The 17,301-nt window shown below is 33.9% G+C and overlaps 2 protein-coding genes across 2 annotated transcripts; both read left to right on the top strand.

Moving 5' to 3' along the window:
* Positions 1 to 285: 285 nt before the first annotated feature.
* On the top strand, positions 286 to 9,118 carry LOC111394653 (pre-mRNA-processing protein 40A-like). The gene is made up of 13 exons (XM_023020571.1): positions 286 to 318; positions 1,701 to 1,781; positions 1,876 to 1,968; positions 2,070 to 2,123; positions 2,220 to 2,336; positions 2,418 to 2,516; positions 5,106 to 5,153; positions 5,230 to 5,322; positions 6,841 to 6,948; positions 7,048 to 7,100; positions 7,398 to 7,500; positions 7,986 to 8,264; positions 8,714 to 9,118. Exons 1-13 carry the CDS (start codon positions 298 to 300, stop codon positions 8,837 to 8,839), a joined length of 1,275 nt encoding a protein of 424 aa, XP_022876339.1. The 5' UTR covers positions 286 to 297; the 3' UTR covers positions 8,840 to 9,118.
* A 3,381-nt stretch (positions 9,119 to 12,499) lies between these two features.
* LOC111394652 (thymocyte nuclear protein 1) lies at positions 12,500 to 13,321 on the top strand. The gene has a single exon (XM_023020570.1). It carries the CDS (start codon positions 12,555 to 12,557, stop codon positions 13,017 to 13,019), a length of 465 nt encoding a protein of 154 aa, XP_022876338.1. The 5' UTR covers positions 12,500 to 12,554; the 3' UTR covers positions 13,020 to 13,321.
* Positions 13,322 to 17,301: the final 3,980 nt, after the last annotated feature.

Below are 17,301 nucleotides of genomic sequence, written 5' to 3'. Positions count from 1 at the left end.
TATTAGCATTTTCATTTACATCCAGGTAAATCTAAATTCAAATCCTACTCTAATGGAATTATGGAAAGATGTAAATTATAATATATAAATTTCATTTTTTCACGTTAAATTTTGTTTTTGTACAATTTTTTTGCTCGTATTGGGAGATTATGTAAGACCCCTTTTAAATAGGTTTTAAAAACCATGTTATCAACCTACTTTTTGCAAATTGGATTTAGTCACTTGTCTTTATTTGGTCACTGACCTTATAATTTTATTTTAATTTTTTCGCAACGTTTAGACCTCCTTAAAGACTTTATGGAGGAACTTGGGAAAAAGGTAGTGGATATTGAGGGGAAAAGCTGGCCTGGATATGCTTGGATATTGAATTTCAGTGTTCAATTTCATTTTGTTGAACTGGTCTGCTTCCTTCATTTGTTGCAAAAATCACACAAAATATTGGCTTTTGAACCAAAATTTCTTAAAATTTTTGAAAGACCTTGGAGATGATACTCAATTTCTTATTAAAAAAAATGTTTTTTTCTAAATGATACACGTTTTTTTCGTTCTTATTGATACGATTTTTAAAACGTGGATAATAAATGTACATGTAATATTTCATTTATCACATAAAATATTGGCTTTTGAACCAAAATTTCTTAAAATTTTCAAAAGATCTTGGAGATGCTACTCAATTTCTTATAAAAAATGTTTGTTTGTTTGTTTGTTTTTTTTTTTTTTTTTTCTCTCTCTCTAAATGATACACGTTTTTTTGGTTCTTATTGATATGATTTTTAAAACGTGGATAATAAATGTACATGTAATTTTTCATTTCTCTTATACTGGGGATGGCATTTTTATTCAAATTGAACTGGGTTGCTATTTTTCCCTCTGCTTTATCCTAGAAGAGGGAAATTTATTCCCTGCTGGGGTTTGGGGGTGGAGGTTGGGGAATTTAATTACTACTACTGCCTGTGCTGGTTAAATTCCAATTTAAACCTATCTTGCTTGAGACTCTAGACAATTTAATCAGATAATTGCACATGCCTTTCCCACCTGCCACCAACCTGTCCCCCCTGCAGCCCCACCACCACCACTGTAGTCACTCCTACCCGCACCACTACAACCCTGTACCACAACTGACTGCAACAACTTGGAATCTCACTACCACAAGTCCAGCATCAGAGGGCCCAGCATCTGAAGAAATGAAATGCCGAACCCCCAATCGAATCCTTGAGCGAATCTTGCCTCAAATGAAATTTCAAAATAAAGAAAAATAGAAAAATTAGTCCCCCATTTTCAGATTTCCCACTCTGTCTGTCTTCAATAAATCAGCACAAACTGACCCAATATCAAGAAATCACCACAATTTTGTAATAAAGGGTCTGCCCAATGATCATATATATAATTCAACTGCGGTGGGGGTGAGATGCCTGCTGCTGGGGTTTTGGTGGTAGGGAGGTTGGAGGCTGCAGGTTGGGGGGACTTCCAGGGTTGGAGAGAGAGATTAATATTTTTTTTCTCTCTTTGCCTTTCAATTATGTGCATGCAATTTATCTAGATTTGATCCATGGGAGGTACTGACAGCTGATGACCAAAGACGAGTACTTCTTGTTTGTGGGCATTTGTTTAAAAAAGTGACCGCTTTTGGTTGCATCACAAATTTATTTACGCTTTGAAAAACCTGTTTCTTTCTTTTCTCGTATTGCAATTTTGGTTAGGAGCGGGCTAAGGCTTTGGAGGAGCACAAACACCATAGAGTTGAATATATAGAATTTTTGAAATCGTGCGACTTTATCAAGGTATCTTTTGTTGAGGGATTCTAACTTTCTTGTAAGTCCTCAAATTTTTCATATGAAGATCATAGTTTTGCTTATGGATTACCTTTCTGTTCAGGCAAGCAGCCAGTGGCGAAAAGTTCAAGATCGCTTAGAAGCTGATGAAAGATGCTCTCGCCTTGAAAAAATTGAACGCTTGGAAATTTTTCAAGTATTAGTTGTTCTTTTAATTCTGTTAACTGTATTTAACTGTCGTTTCACTATTACTGTGATCATATTTGTAATTACTGTAATTGGACTGGCATGTGTCAGGAATACATACGTGATTTAGAGAAAGAAGAGGAGGAACAAAGAAAATTACGAATGGTAACTTAGTGAGATTTTTCTGTGGTTCTAACGAAATTTCTTTTGAGTTTGGTTCTTCATACTCACCTCTCTCTTGTGCACTTATGCTAAAACTAGGAGGAAATGAGGAAGGCAGAGCGAAAAAATCGTGATGAATTCCGGAAGCTGATGCATGAGCATGTTGCTAATGGCATACTCTCCGCCAAAACTCATTGGCGTGACTATTGCATAAAGGTTATTTTTGTTTTTCTCACGGGAACTGTTTGGACATAGAAGTTGCTGTACATTGTATCTGAACTTACATCATGGTTTCAGGTTAAAGATTCACCTGCATATCTGGAGGTCTCTTCAAATACCTCTGGCTCTACAGCTAAAGATCTATTCGAAGATGTCATAGAGGACCTTGGAAAGCAGGTACACAAAGTTATCTATTTCATCTAACTGTTGGCTATATGGATATGTTTCTTGAAAGTTAAGTATTCATCTAACCTATGGTGTATAGAGGCTGGGAACATGTTATCTTGATTCCTGGTTGATGATCTCCTTACCATGTTGCTGAAATTTGATTTTCACCTATCAGTTACTCAGAAGCTCAAGCTCTACATAGCTCGTTATGAACTCACTTTTACTGGTGGCATTTTATATGTTGGAAAATTATGTGCTACAGGAACGTATTGCTTGCGTTTAGGGCTACAGATGGCCAATACTTTCACATAGTTTTTCTTATTTCAAATTAAAATATGTTTGAAATATGCCAAATGTGGATTCATGTTGGTGCAGCAATGTCAGTCATGCCCAACTTGGATGGCAAAGTATAGAACTGCCTACTACTTCAAAAATGATGCTCGACTTTAATTGCAACTCCAAGTAGTAAAAACCTCCCCCTCTCTACCAATTCAATCATCAGCTTGGTTAGATTGTCATTTATGAGGGGTTACTTGAGATGCATGAGAAGCAAAAGACAGAGAGGCATCAGTGGTAGCAATCTGAGCAGATTTCTTCTTTTCAACTTGCTTATCTTTTAACCACTCCAGATCATTATGTAGTTTCCAACAAATATCAATTGTGCGTGTAGTGTTGTGGTAGTGCCCTAGTAGGTGCAGGCTTATAGAAGGGGCTAAACTAGCTGGTCGTGATCTATTCTTCAGGATAGCCAAAGTTGAAGTCTCAGAGATAGCATACGCCCCTATAGGAACTTGCCTCAGTAAATAGGTCTCTTCGAGACTTGGTAGAGGAGAGGTAGCCAGAATTCGACTACTAACTTGATCCAAGTTGTGGTCAAGGGCTGCCCGAAACATTAATACCTGATCTTCAGCAATACACTTTCTTTGTTTCTCAATATCGGCTGCAGAAGTTATGTTATAATTAAGTTCATTGTAGTTTTCAGCAGGAGGCCGACCACATTGATGCAGTTGGAAACACTATATCAATTCCTATACTTGTAAAGAGTAAGAAACATCAAGATAGCTCCTCTTTACTGTATCCCAAACTTTTTTAGTCATGCTGCACTCAAATGTGATATCATGAATAAAGCTAAGCTGCACATAGACAGATGGGAGTTCATAGAATATAAGAGAGAGGGAAAGAGAAATACTTTAAATGGGAAAAATATTATGAGGATAATATGAATGTAAGCTAAGCTGAACACAGAAAGACGAGAGTTCATAGCTGAAGGATGCTTTCTACTTAGAAAAAGAAAACTTTTACATGTTACAATTAGGTTGGGAGTTTTCAAATTACTCATCTTCAGCAAAATACCAAGCGCTGCCAATTGATGGCAGCGTTTTCCTTTGGACAGGAGCTTTATTAGGTCTACATAAAATATGCCCCAACTTTATGACGTACTTTTTATTTTTTTCTATTATCTATTCTAGTATGGCCACATGTCCCTATTAACATCCTGATGTTTGCTGTCCTTCTCATTGACATTTTTCCTTCTAATGCCCCGATATTTAGTACCATAGCACACAGCAGATTAAATAACCGCTATACATAACTTTCCTTTTAACCTTATAAGTAACCTCATATCACATAGTATCCTTCTAGTACTTTTCCACTTTGTCTAACCAACTGTAATCCTATACATTGCATCCTCTTCAAGTCTTCCTTTAGTGTTAATAATTGAACCTTGATACTTAAAACACTTACCATTTAGGACGATATGATTCTCTACTTGACTCCACTATTGTTCTTATCCGCAAGACCAAAGAAGCCTCTGTCTTTCATCTTAGTTCAACTTAACTTAAAACCTTTAGTTTTCTTAGTATTTGCTCAAAGTTCTAACTTACAAGTTATAACCCTCCTTGTCTCACAAACTAAAAGTATGTCATTATGAATAGCATGCTCCGAGAAATCTCACTGAGTCTCATAAGCTCATCTATAACTAAAAGTTAAAGTATAATAATTTAATGATACAGCAGAAAAATATAAGATAAAAGATAATTACTCGATTTGTTTGCAAACAATTTGTAATAAAAATATTCATATTTGATCTGCTTTATGTGTTCTGTAATGTTATGGTCAATAGATTTAATCCTTCATTAAATTTCTGGATACATGATCTCTTTATATTATTCTGCATGGATCTGGTTAATAGAATCTACTCGATCAGTATCTGGATGGACGGATGAACTTTGTCCTCACCCTGTCTATCGTAGACTAAGGAAGTATATTCCACCAAGTGAAATTAATTCTCTATGTATGTGTGCACTGACACTGGTTCTCGTTCCCATTATTTGTGGATTGAAAGAATATCTTTTAGTACTAGTTTCATATGTATAGATGTAATGACAACTCACGCAATACATCTTTTGAATATCAATTACCCCACGTGCATCTTTAAGTTATTATGCTTTGATTGCTGAGGGTACCCTCCTTTGGAAGGAGGCCATGCAGTATATTTAGCCAAAGGATTAGTTATTCTTGCTTTTCTTTCATTCTTTTATCGTTTAGTTGTTGATACATGCCATGCATACTTAACTTTCATTTTCACATCAATTGCAGTACGATGATGATAAGTTGCAGATAAAAGATGAAATAAAGATGAAAAAGGTACTTGTTGTCATCCTTTTATCCTTATGTGGTGCCTTTTTTTTCAATCAATATGCCCAATATTTCCTTCTTTCAGATTTCCTTGTCATCCACCTCGACTCTTGAAGACTTCAAGGCTGCAATTCTTGAGGACATTAGCTCGCCAGGAATATCAGATATTAACTTACGGGTATGCAAGTTATGCATTAGGAGATATTCTGTCATTGAAGGACATTTTCAAACAGAATGCCCTTTTCAAAAATTAATAAAATAAAAAAATTGACCTATGCAAAATCCCAGAGAAATATGCTTCAATCTTCGTCTTAGTGCAAACAGTTTCTTCCACCAACTGGTGAAAGTAGGAGAGTCGGAGGTTTTCTTCTTATTCTAAATCCTTTGGGTGAATAATGAAGATTTAAATCACATATGACATATGTTGAGGAAATATCTACTGTTAAGTGCTTAGTTTAAGTTCTAGTTTGTTCAAACTCATTTGCATTATATGTTTTGTTGCATTGACAAATTGTCAATCACAGTTTATTTAACCTTCTTTGGACTCCATTTTAATGAGGTTTTAGGGGAGAATGTATTTTGGAATAGTGATTTTCTGGATTATTCTGCATAAATGTCCAGAATTTACCCTCCCGATGAACTCCATTTCTACCATAATTTTGTGTTTAGTTTCATCACTTGGGAGGATTGGACTTGTAAGGGAGGGGATACCTCCATTACATGTGGAGGTAGGTTGTCCCTTAAAGAAAGTTGAAATTTGTTTCCTTTTACTTGGAGGTTTAGCCTGGCCTGCCTCCAGTATTTTACGTCTGATTCTGTTTTAATTACCTCTCATCGTTGCGAAGATGAGAATTCTTAGTACAAACTAATTCGTAGCTTCTAGATTGTCTTTTATTGAATTCAGTTTTCTGTTTTAAATCTAAAGAGAGGTTATTAGAGTTTCGGGTCTTTCCAGAGCCAAGTCAACTATTTCCCAGCTTTTTCTTCCTTTCTTTTTTCGTTGATTTTTAAAAATTAATACACACACACACCCACTGCCTGTCTCCTGCCAAAAATGATATGTGACAATGCTCAGGCTGGGCAGTAATTATATTCTGATCATATAATGAGTTTCTCCACCGGTAAAAAAACAGTTGAAACAGTTCATTTTTAAAATTGAATCAGCTGGAGTAACTATTCAACATTTATGCTGTTGATGAAAGATACTTTGTTTATCAATAGTTGTTCTGAATCCTCGTTTTTTTTTTCTTCTGTGTGTTTCTTCTCATGCTACATTGCTCTCGATATCGAGCTATGTAGAAGGTAAGTCAATGGGAAGAACCTCTAAACCGGAGTATAAATCTTAAAATCCCATCAATCTTTACTGTCAGGCGACGCCAGTAGGGGTACTTTCTTATGGTTCTTCCTGCTAGGCATGTGCTACTGTGCTCAGTTAGCTGCCCTTGGTGATTTTCTACCTCTTGGCATACGGGCTACTCTTCTGTATCATTTTAGGCAATTTGATGTAGTAATTGAATGATTTAATTTGACACTGATCTTAAATTAAATTATAAATCAACTAATCCTTGAATTACTCTTTATAATCTGAACCTGGTTAACATCTTGCTTGCCTTGCATATATTCCTACTTTTACATTTATTTTGATTTCCATTGTTTGCGTCTTTGCAAAGCTAATGTGTGCATTGCCTCGTGACAGCTTATATTTGATGAATTACTAGAAAGAGCCAAGGAGAAAGAGGAAAAAGAAGCTAAAAAGCGTAAACGTCTAGCAGACGATTTATATGATTTTTTATATTCTTCAAAGGTATATGAAGCTGTTTTTGATTTTCAATACAAATTCTTCCATTTCACAAATTTATTAATTCTTTATCTTTAATATAATTATTTTTTTGTGATTAAGCAGGAAATTACTGCATCTTCAAGATGGGAGGATTGCAAATCACTCGTTGAAGATAGGTAAAGGCATTTCAACAATTATTTTAAGGATCTCTACAATATTTATCTGTAACACAAATATAGGTCATTATTACAAAGCTCTGTAATGGTTTCAGACTTTCTTTCCTTTTTCCTTCCCTGTAATGTGATTATTAATGATGAGACATCGTTGTACATTTGCTTAAAATTTCACAGATGGAGGTTGCATTGTAAGTTACAATTAATGTGTATCTGCTTCATATGCTTTTATGGTTTTGAGCTCCCCCGTTTCCTCCCTAAAGCTTCAACCTACGAGTCTGATCTGTATGCTGTCGATAGGTTCACAGGTGATGAAGGCTTTTTCCAGGAAATCTTTGATGAAGTGATAGCAGAACTGAAAGAGAAGTCAAAAGAGAAGGAGCGGAAGCGGAAGGAGGAAAAGGTATTAAATGACCCCCTATGGAATCACTAGTAGTACATTTCAAACTTTCCGTTGCATCAATTTGGTCTTGGAAGAATTTCTGATCTATTTATCTTCAATTATACAACTAGGTTGTATTTGGCACAGTGGACTAGAGTAGATGGTACTACATATTAGGGTGGATAGTATTCTTTAGTTTTTCATTAAAAAGAAAGTTATTTGCACCTTCTTCAGCTAACCAAATTAAATAATACGGGGGAAGAGATGCATTTGGGCCCACTATTTTAAATGAAAACTTGGGAATACTGTCCAACTTTATCCACCCCTTGATAGTATCCACCTAGTACCATCTCCTCTAAATAATGTTATGCTTTATTCCCTTGTACAGTCTAATCCGGTGCACCAAGTGCAATCTTAAGTTTCAAAATGGAAAAATAATGTCAATATTAGGATTTTTAATATTGAACTGATCATTCAATTCAAGGACCAAAATGTATTGTTTGCAGGCCAAAAAGGAAAAAGAGAGAAAGGACAAGGAGAAGCGGAAGGAAAGGGAGAAGAAAAGTAGAGAGAAAGGAGTTGATAACAGAAAGGTGAGAGATAGAGTTAAGAAAGATGGAACAGAAAGTGATGAAAGTGAGTCTTACAGTTTGGAAGAGCGTAGAAGGTCAGGAAGAGACAAAGATAAGAAACATGGGAAGCGGCATAGGGATTCTTTTGATGACAATGAGAAAGACTGGTTTAATCCCCACAGACGTAGTGTCGAGCACAAAAAATCAAAGCAGGTATCATGCTATTGACTTTGAATATACACAAGTTGTGGAACTGATCTCTTTTAGGCCTGTTTGATCCACATTATTTGGAAAAAATACATTATTAAACAGTGATTTGACATCGTTCAACCACACATTTTTCAATAAAATACTATTACATGCAAATGAAGAACTTTTTCTTATTTTTTAACGACAAATTTCCCATCATTACACTATTCAAAAATGCATTTTTATGAAAATAATGTGGCTCAAACAAGGGCTTAATCTTTTAAATCCAGTCTTTTGGTTTGGTTAATTTTTTCTTGAATCATAGTTTTACATTGTGTGTCACCCCCTTTGTTTGTGATTTTTCTTTAAGTATGAATGAATACTCCACCTTTGTGTGATGGTAGGAAAAAGGAATTTTTCTTTTTATATGTATACGTATTTTCGTTCTAAAGAGACTATTTTCTTTTACGCAGACTTCAGACACAGATTCCGAGAGCCAACACAAAAGACACAGGAGGGATCGGAAACATTCTTATAGGAGTAGTGATGCCGAGGAGCACAAGGAGATGGAGCTTGGTGAGGATGGAGAAGTTCGGTAAATGTTTTTGTGCTAGTACCTCCATATGCTTCCTTGCACCATGTGAGTCTCTTCGCCTGTTGATATACTTGGATTATGGTGGCAACAAATTTTGCTTTGTTCCAAATTCTGTCTTGTAACTGGTAGAGCACAAATTTAATTATCTGGATAATGGTAATAACTTGTTAATTAAACCTGTTTAGTCATGTTTGGTATCTGAGGTTTTGTAACATTAAACTCATTTAACGTTTTATATTCGATAACTGTATCAATTTTATGAAAGTTTACATTACATAGTTCATATTTGTTGCGTGTTTATGCATATTGTTTGTCTATAACTTTGCTGAATAATGTTACTAGTAGATAATGAAGTTACATAATGATTTACATACAGATGGTTTGTTAAAAAAAGAGTGGGGAGTTATTTTTTTTTATATAGTTTGCGATAATTTGATTCAATCATATCGTACTACATCATGTAAATCACTGTGTACAAATAGCACCATCGATCTTTGCTATATGTACAGGGAAAATCCCCCTTAACATATGTCAACACTGCATCTGTAAATTTTCAATGTGCAAGTAATTTAATTCATTATAATTTATAAACAGGCCCCTTCCTAATCTTCAATTAGATGCAAGTCAGTAATTTAGTTGATTCAGATACATTTTTGTTAAGAAGCTAAAATATTGTCAATTGTACAGTTTAGACTTGTCCGAAGCGTACCAAAACACATCCTTAGTGTCACATTTTCCTTCTTCCTACCATATGTTGATTAGATTATATGAAATTCCTTTCTCCTCTACATTGTTTGAATGGTCCCTAACATTTGATTCTTAGAACGATCATCTTCGAGAGCATCTTCAATGTTAATGTAAAATTGAAATCACATATTAGCATTTTCATTTACATCCAGGTAAATCTAAATTCAAATCCTACTCTAATGGAATTATGGAAAGATGTAAATTATAATATATAAATTTCATTTTTTCACGTTAAATTTTGTTTTTGTACAATTTTTTTGCTCGTATTGGGAGATTATGTAAGACCCCTTTTAAATAGGTTTTAAAAACCATGTTATCAACCTACTTTTTGCAAATTGGATTTAGTCACTTGTCTTTATTTGGTCACTGACCTTATAATTTTATTTTAATTTTTTCGCAACGTTTATTGTTTATAAGCGATAATGCATGGGTAACTAATGGGTAACTTGATGTGAGAAAAACTTTTACAATTAAAGTGCAACTTTAACATGTTACATAAGCAAGATTGCATTTTAATTAAGACAAATGCAACTTAGGACTCAAAATAATTTTAATGAAATTAGATATAAAAAAAAAATGAAAACATCTTGTTAATTTAAGTCCTTGTTTGGGCTTTATTAAAATTAAATTTTGGAAAAAAAAATGTATTTTGGAATAGTGATTTTTTAAAGAATATGTGGTTAAAAAAAAAAGAAAAATATGTGAATTTACATATAATATTTTTTATTGGAGAATGTGATTGAAAATAAAATAGAAATACATTTTGAATATAAAAAAATGATACTTATACACATGATTTATTGTGAGCGGACCCTCCACCCTTATGTCCGTGTAGCATTTTCTTTGATTATAATGGAGCTCACATAGGAGTAATGGTTAAATTATGTTTCTTGTACATTAATTGTTGACATCAAACTTGACATTTTCCTGTGTAGAAAATTCGACCATCGATTGAAAAAATTATTGTTAAAATTAATGTGTAAAAATATGCCAACTCACATGATATCAACCTTGATGTAAGTGTAGCTTACATTGTCAAACAAACCAAATTTAGGACTGGACTCCCTTATATTTCAATTAGGGTCTGTTTGATTGCAAAGATGAAATTTGGGTGGAAAGAAAACGAATTTCAAGGAATTGAATTGTCTAGAAAGTATTTTCCTAGAAATTGTGAAATATTGTGTTTGATTGATATAATTTTTCATGTGAAAAATGTTGATATAAAAGTATTTTTTAGTGTTTGTTTGACTTTGTTTTACATGAAAATTGTCAATTAAAGGGATAAAATTTACTGGTATTAGGGATGAAATTTGTTTTCATTGTCAAAAAAAAAAAAAATTTCAAGAAAATTATCTTCTTTTGGTGTTCGTTTGACTTTATTTTACATAAAAATTGTCAATTAAAGAGAAGAAATTCATTACAATAATTCTTAAAATTTGTTTCAATTGCAAAATAAAAATATAAAATAAATACATCAAAAGGTGCAATTTCAGTTCACATCATTTTGGTGGAATTTGCTTATGTGGCAACAAAAGATGGAAAATGAATTACATGCCAAATTTGTGCCATCAAACATATAAAAGATCAAAATTTCCATGAAGAATATAAGTCTATCAAACATGGCCATAGTGTAATATCTCCAACCTTCAAAAGAGAGGTTTTAGATTTCAACCTATTTAAATTCTTGAATATAAGACGCCAAGTGTTTTAGATTTGAACCTATTTAAATTCTTGAATATAAGACGCCAAGTGTTACAAATTTTTAATGTTGATTTTAAAATCGCACATAATTTGAAGGTTGAGGGCAAAATTTTTAAATAATTTTATATATTTGGGATAATTGCAATAGAAGTCCCAAATCTTTGAAATATTAACAGACTTTTCTCAAACATCTCATTTGTTACAATTATCACCTCTAAATTTTCAAACTTTACATGTAAAGCCTTTTGGATGCTTTCAATAAAAAATTTCATCAGTTGATCATCAAAATAAACTTTGACATCCTTTTAATCAATTTTAAAATGGCAAAATGGTAACTTTCTATTTACCAAATTAAATAATTAAAAAACTTAAATCAAAAACAAAAAGGAACAGACAGAAAAAGAAAAATGGATCTCCCTCCACTCCCTCGATCTAAAATCAACAATAATAAATTTGCCACCTCTCTCACCACCTCAAAATTGAAAAATGACCCAAAACGAATAAATTGCAGAGAAACGAATAAAAGAAAGAAGCCCATAAGTGAAAATCAAATAATTTGTAAGACATTGTAAAATTTTGTTTCAGAACCCAAACTTTGAAAAATATAAGACTTGAAAGAGGGTTAGAAAACCAAAACAAAATCAGTTCCATTTTCTAAGATTTTGACTCATTTTAACAGAGAAAGTATACAAACCACACATCAATACTAGTTAGAAAAAGGAAATCAAAATTGGGATTCGGGACCTAGGATTGGAGAAGGAGAAATGACGAGGGCGAATAACGAGGGAGGACGGATGAGGCAGGCGACGAAGAAGAGCGGAAAGCAAAAGCCCTCGCAGTGGAAATAAGGGATCTGGAAAGGAAACCACAACAAGCCATTTTCCTGCTGTTTTGTGTCGTCACTGTCAACAAGCAAAGCTCTGTAAATTGAGGGGCGGAAGAAGAAGAAGATCCATTTTTCTTTTTTTTGCCTTTTTGGTTTTTTATTTAAGTTTTTTAATTGTTTAATGTGGTAAATAGAAAGTTGTCATTTTACTCTTTTAAAATTAATTAAAATGTGGTTAAAGTTTATTATAATAATCAACTGAAAGAATTTTTGACAAAAATCATCCAAAAAGACTTCACATGCAACATTGAAAAATATTAGGGATGAGGACTGTAATAAATGAAAGATATGGAAAAAGTCGGCTAATTTAAATGAACAAAAACCCTGGAACGTCGAACCAACCCCCGAACTTTCCTTCTTGTTCGAAAAAAATTCAGAATAGTAGATGGGTAAAGCGAAAAGGTACTGGCTACTGAAAACGGAACCAGGAGAGTGGTCATGGGAGGACCAAGAGGCCAATGAAGGTGTATCAAAGTGGGACGGGGTGAAGAACAAGCAAGCCCAGAAGAATATGAAATCCATGCGAATAGGGGACCTCTGTTTTTTTTACCATTCGGGCACGAAAGCACGTCGCGTGGTTGGTGTGGTCTGCGTGGAGCGTCAGTGGTATGAAGACGACAGTGATGGTGGTGGTGCGGTTGATGTGAAGAAGGTAGGGGAGATGGGGAGGCCGGTGGGCTTGGCTGAGATGAAAAGGGAGCTGAAGGGGGTGGAGTTTGGTCTGTTCAGGCAGCCAAGGTTGTCGGTTGTTCCGGTGGAGGAAGATGTTTGGAGAAAAGTATGTGAAATGGGTGGTGGATATGATGGGGACAATGACGGTCAGTCGGTCAGTATGCTTAATGGTGATTAGGGGGGTGCTCTAAAGGTGTGTGATATGTTAATAGTTATAACCACTGACTTTTTGGAAGGGGTGCTTTTAGGCTAGCAGTTTCTTTATTTTGGCTATGGGGGATATGCTTTAAATGTGTTTGATATTTTGTAGCAAAGGGGATATGTTAATAGTTATAATCCCTGCTTTTTGGAAGGGTACTTTTAGGCTAGCAACATCCTTATTTTGGCTATGAATCTTCTATAATGTGTGATATGATGGTTGGAATCAAGGAACTTTAAGCTATTTTTGCATCTTAGAGATGAATGAATGATTGATTTTAAGGATAAAAATCTGCCTATTTATATTACTTAGATTTGAAAACTTATTTTTGCTTTACTTCACTGTGGGTGATGAAACTAAATATAATATGTGTAAAGTGATGAGACTTTGAGAAATTTACTTCTGGTTTATGTTTTGTTTGTTATTTTACATGGAGAGATGTATTGTTTACTATGGATAGTGTTCAAATCAATCCACAGAATAGAATTTATGGGAAGTCCTGATTGCGTTGAAAGGCTATTGTTGGGATTTTTGGACAAATTAGTGTTGAGAGTGATGAAAAAGAAACAAGGTCTGTGCTTATATGTCTTCCACGTTGCCATTTGCATTTAGACTAATCTTGTGTTTGGAAATTCTTCGTGTACTTCATTTCTTTTTCCTCCACCCTGCATCACAACACCATTTTACCCAAATTTTGTTCCTTCCATTTTCCATCTTTACAACTACATCGCCTCTCTCCCAAAATTATTGTGCCACAACTCTACTACGACCTTCTTCTACCCAAACCCTTCTTGCCTCCTCCTAACCCTCTAGTCACAACCACTTCTAGACCCCTATCCCCCTCTCTGCCTTCACCTCTGTTGCAGGTGACTCACCTCTACTCTATTAGAGGGGTTTATGAAGAGTTGGGTATGAGAAGTCAGAGGAGGTTGACTTGTTTTCACTTTCAACGAGGTGATAAGTTGAAAAGGAAGTATATATAAAGACAATTTTTTGGTGGGGGAACTCAGGTTCATTAATGCAACCCCTAGTTCGATGCCCCCTTGTGGCATCATTGCATTTGAATAACAAGCTCAAGTGCAGATGATTCTCAGCTTCATCAGATTACTCTAATCGGTCTTGTGAAGCCTTGCTTGCTATTATGTACATATATGTAATGCGTAAATATGTCTATAAACACTTGACTGGTTTGCAAATAGTGGTTCAAGTATTTGTGTTATAGTGTGCAGGGTGGTGTGGTGTGCATGGAAGGTGTGATGAATTCTGGCATACATTGGAAAGTTCTTAGATTAAGGATCGACAATAGGTACTTCACACTTTCCTATAGTTCTTACTTGGATATTACCGTTTCGTATTTATGCAACCATATAATGTGAAGAAGTTAAAGGTTTTTTACGTTTTAGCTCAACAATGTTGATGATAAAAAGAAGCAAGTTTCTGTATATAGGAGTAAAGCATGGCTTCCACTAGTTAATAATGTTTTCTTCACAAGAGGATCAGTGGTCTGTATGGTGCACTTCCAATGAACGCTTTCTCGAATATGACTGGACTTGCTTTGTGCAGTCGATGTTGCTTAATAGTTGGTAGGTTTTAGTATATTTAGGTATATTAAAGGAGGTTTAATGGAGAGAACAGTGATCCTACTTCTAGAAATAAGTGATAGATTCATTGTTGTTAAGTAGAATGTCTATCTTATTTAGGCTGTCGGGTGAGTTGATGGAAAAAGTTGTTTTGGAGTACTTGTTTCAAAGGTTTTTAGTTAGAGCGAATGTTGAGTTGAAGGGAATTTTACTAACAGAACAATGAAGGAATAAACTACCATAAATAAATATGAGAATCCATATGAATTCTTCATTTTCTGCCTGTAACTTGGCATGAAATAGAAGGGCTTTGTGCCAATTTACAAAATTGCTTATAATGACAGGATTCCGTTTCTTCGATCCAAAGATGTGCAACACTGAATCATTTGTGTTTTTACATCTTTTTACTATGATTCGTGTCTTAATATGCAATTTGCAAGGTTAGAGCTAATTAATAGAAAGGGATTTAAGAATCTAAAGAGTTTCAGTTCATCTCTTAAGACATCATTTTTCCTTCCCCAGCAAGCTTGCATAATATATTTAAAATGATTGTTTTAAGGAACTCTAAAGTTGATATATTGATGACCAAAACTGTTATCAAGAAGTGATAACATGAACACTAGCTCTGGAGATTCACACACTGTTCCCGGTAAAACTTGAAAAGAATAACAAGCAACTGGAAAACCATCCGAGAATCCATTTTCGATTGGTCCAACGACAAATAAATTTCAGAATGAAGTCCATTCTACTTAGATAGCAGATATTGTAGCTTTAGGGCTTGAAAAAGCTGCAATCTAGATCTATAAGAGCAATGCTACTTATGTAATAAGCATCCTTGTATTTTTTGGCTATAAATATTTGTTGTAAACTTTTATTTGCCTAATGTTCGTTATATACTTCCCTTCTTGTTAATTTAATGGAACTAGAATTGAAGAAATCTTTGGCACTAACTGAGAACCTTGAGTTTACTTGCAAATAATTTATTTTTATTTACTGTTTTCTTAACCATTATTTTCAGTGTCTAGATTAGGTGCATTCCATGGTATTTACGAGAAAAAATGAATTTGCATTGGTGCTTCTCTGTTCTAGCCAATGTGGCATGGCAATTGATTGATTTTTGTTTTTGATGAAAAACTTTTGTTATGTAACTGAGATGTAATCTCAAAGAATCATTTCTCTCCTATTTCAAAATGTGTAATTGTGTGTATTTAGATTGCAATGCACCAAGTTGTTAAACTTCAAGTATGTTGTTGCTCTGTCAAAATAGCTTAAACTTTTAAATAACTTGATTATTCAATGTGATACTGAAGAAGGCAAAGATGTTGAGTTCAAGTCTCGGTACTACATATTTAAGAACATTCTATGTCTCGGGCCCCTGAAAAAACAAATGCACCTGTAAGAAGGCAAAGGTCTTGAGTTCAAATGTGCTCCTTGCTTTCATGCTGGTGAATTGTATTGTGTTGAATTGAGGCCTTCCCATGCTTACGATGTCCAAGGATACGAAATAGAATTCAACTCAATTTGTCAATCTATAGTGGACGTGTTGCCCCTCAATTCTTTAATCTTCACTGGTCTTATGCAACTGTTTGTTTCTCATTCTTTTCTCATTAAAATAAAAAATATGATAATTATTTATCACATCAAGTCACCAAATTTGAATTTCTATCTCGTGTGGGGTTCATAGTGACTATATTTTTCATTTTCATTCTTACAAAAATAGGAAACAAACGGGTCCTATATTTTGAAAGAAACTAGCAGCTAGTGTTTTTAGACATGTTCATATTTCACTAGTTTAAAGTGAACTTGTAATCGCTTTGTTGTATGCTGATAAGTGTATTTTATACACTTATTTGAACTTAAAAATATAAACATTTAATAGTTCTTTTAAGCAATTGTAGTCTAATTTATTGTACACTTCATTTATTAGGTAAAAATTGATAATTGGAAGTGAAATTGAAAGAAAAATGTGAAAAATGGCAAAGTCCAAAGCTTTGAGGATCAAATTACAAATTTTCAATAGTTTGAAGATTGTTATGAGACAATTTGATGCAATTAGAAGTAATAAAGGAAATGAATGTGATCAAAATATTATTACAAATCAATTTTTAATCGCACAAGTTATATTCCAAATTTTTAGACCAAGACTTGATTCCATTTTTAATATATTAAACGTTTGACTTGGAAAATTTCTATTTTTATCAAAGTTGAAGCCCTTTGAATGAGTTTTTTAATGCACTTTGAATTGTTTCAATCGAATAATGAAAGAGAAAATTATGAACATTCTGAAAATTGTACAGAGTAAAAAACATGGGGTTCTCGAAGGCAACTTTCCGGATTCTATCGAAATTTTTTTGGAAACCATTTGGACATGATTTTCAACTAATTTTTCACTCCTACAAATACCTAACGGCATAATGCATTAGAGACGCCTCTCATATACATATTATGCCCTTGTTTGAGCCACATTATTGGAATGAAAATGTATTTTTGAATAATATGTTGATAGGAAATGTGTGGTTAAGAAATAAGGAAATGTTTTGAATTTACATGTAATATTATTTTATTAAAAAATACGTAGTTGAAATAATGTCAAATTACTATTGAAGAATGTATTTTTTTTTTTCAAATAATATGGCTCAAACAAGGCCTATATACCATTATTCATCAATTAAAATTATCAA

The sequence above is a fragment of the Olea europaea genome, chromosome 5 (assembly GCF_002742605.1).
Source record: "Olea europaea var. sylvestris chromosome 5, O_europaea_v1, whole genome shotgun sequence".
NCBI lineage: Eukaryota > Viridiplantae > Streptophyta > Magnoliopsida > Lamiales > Oleaceae > Olea > Olea europaea.
The sequence above is the reverse complement of the archived record's forward strand: the minus strand, read 5'-3'. Positions and strand labels throughout refer to the sequence as shown.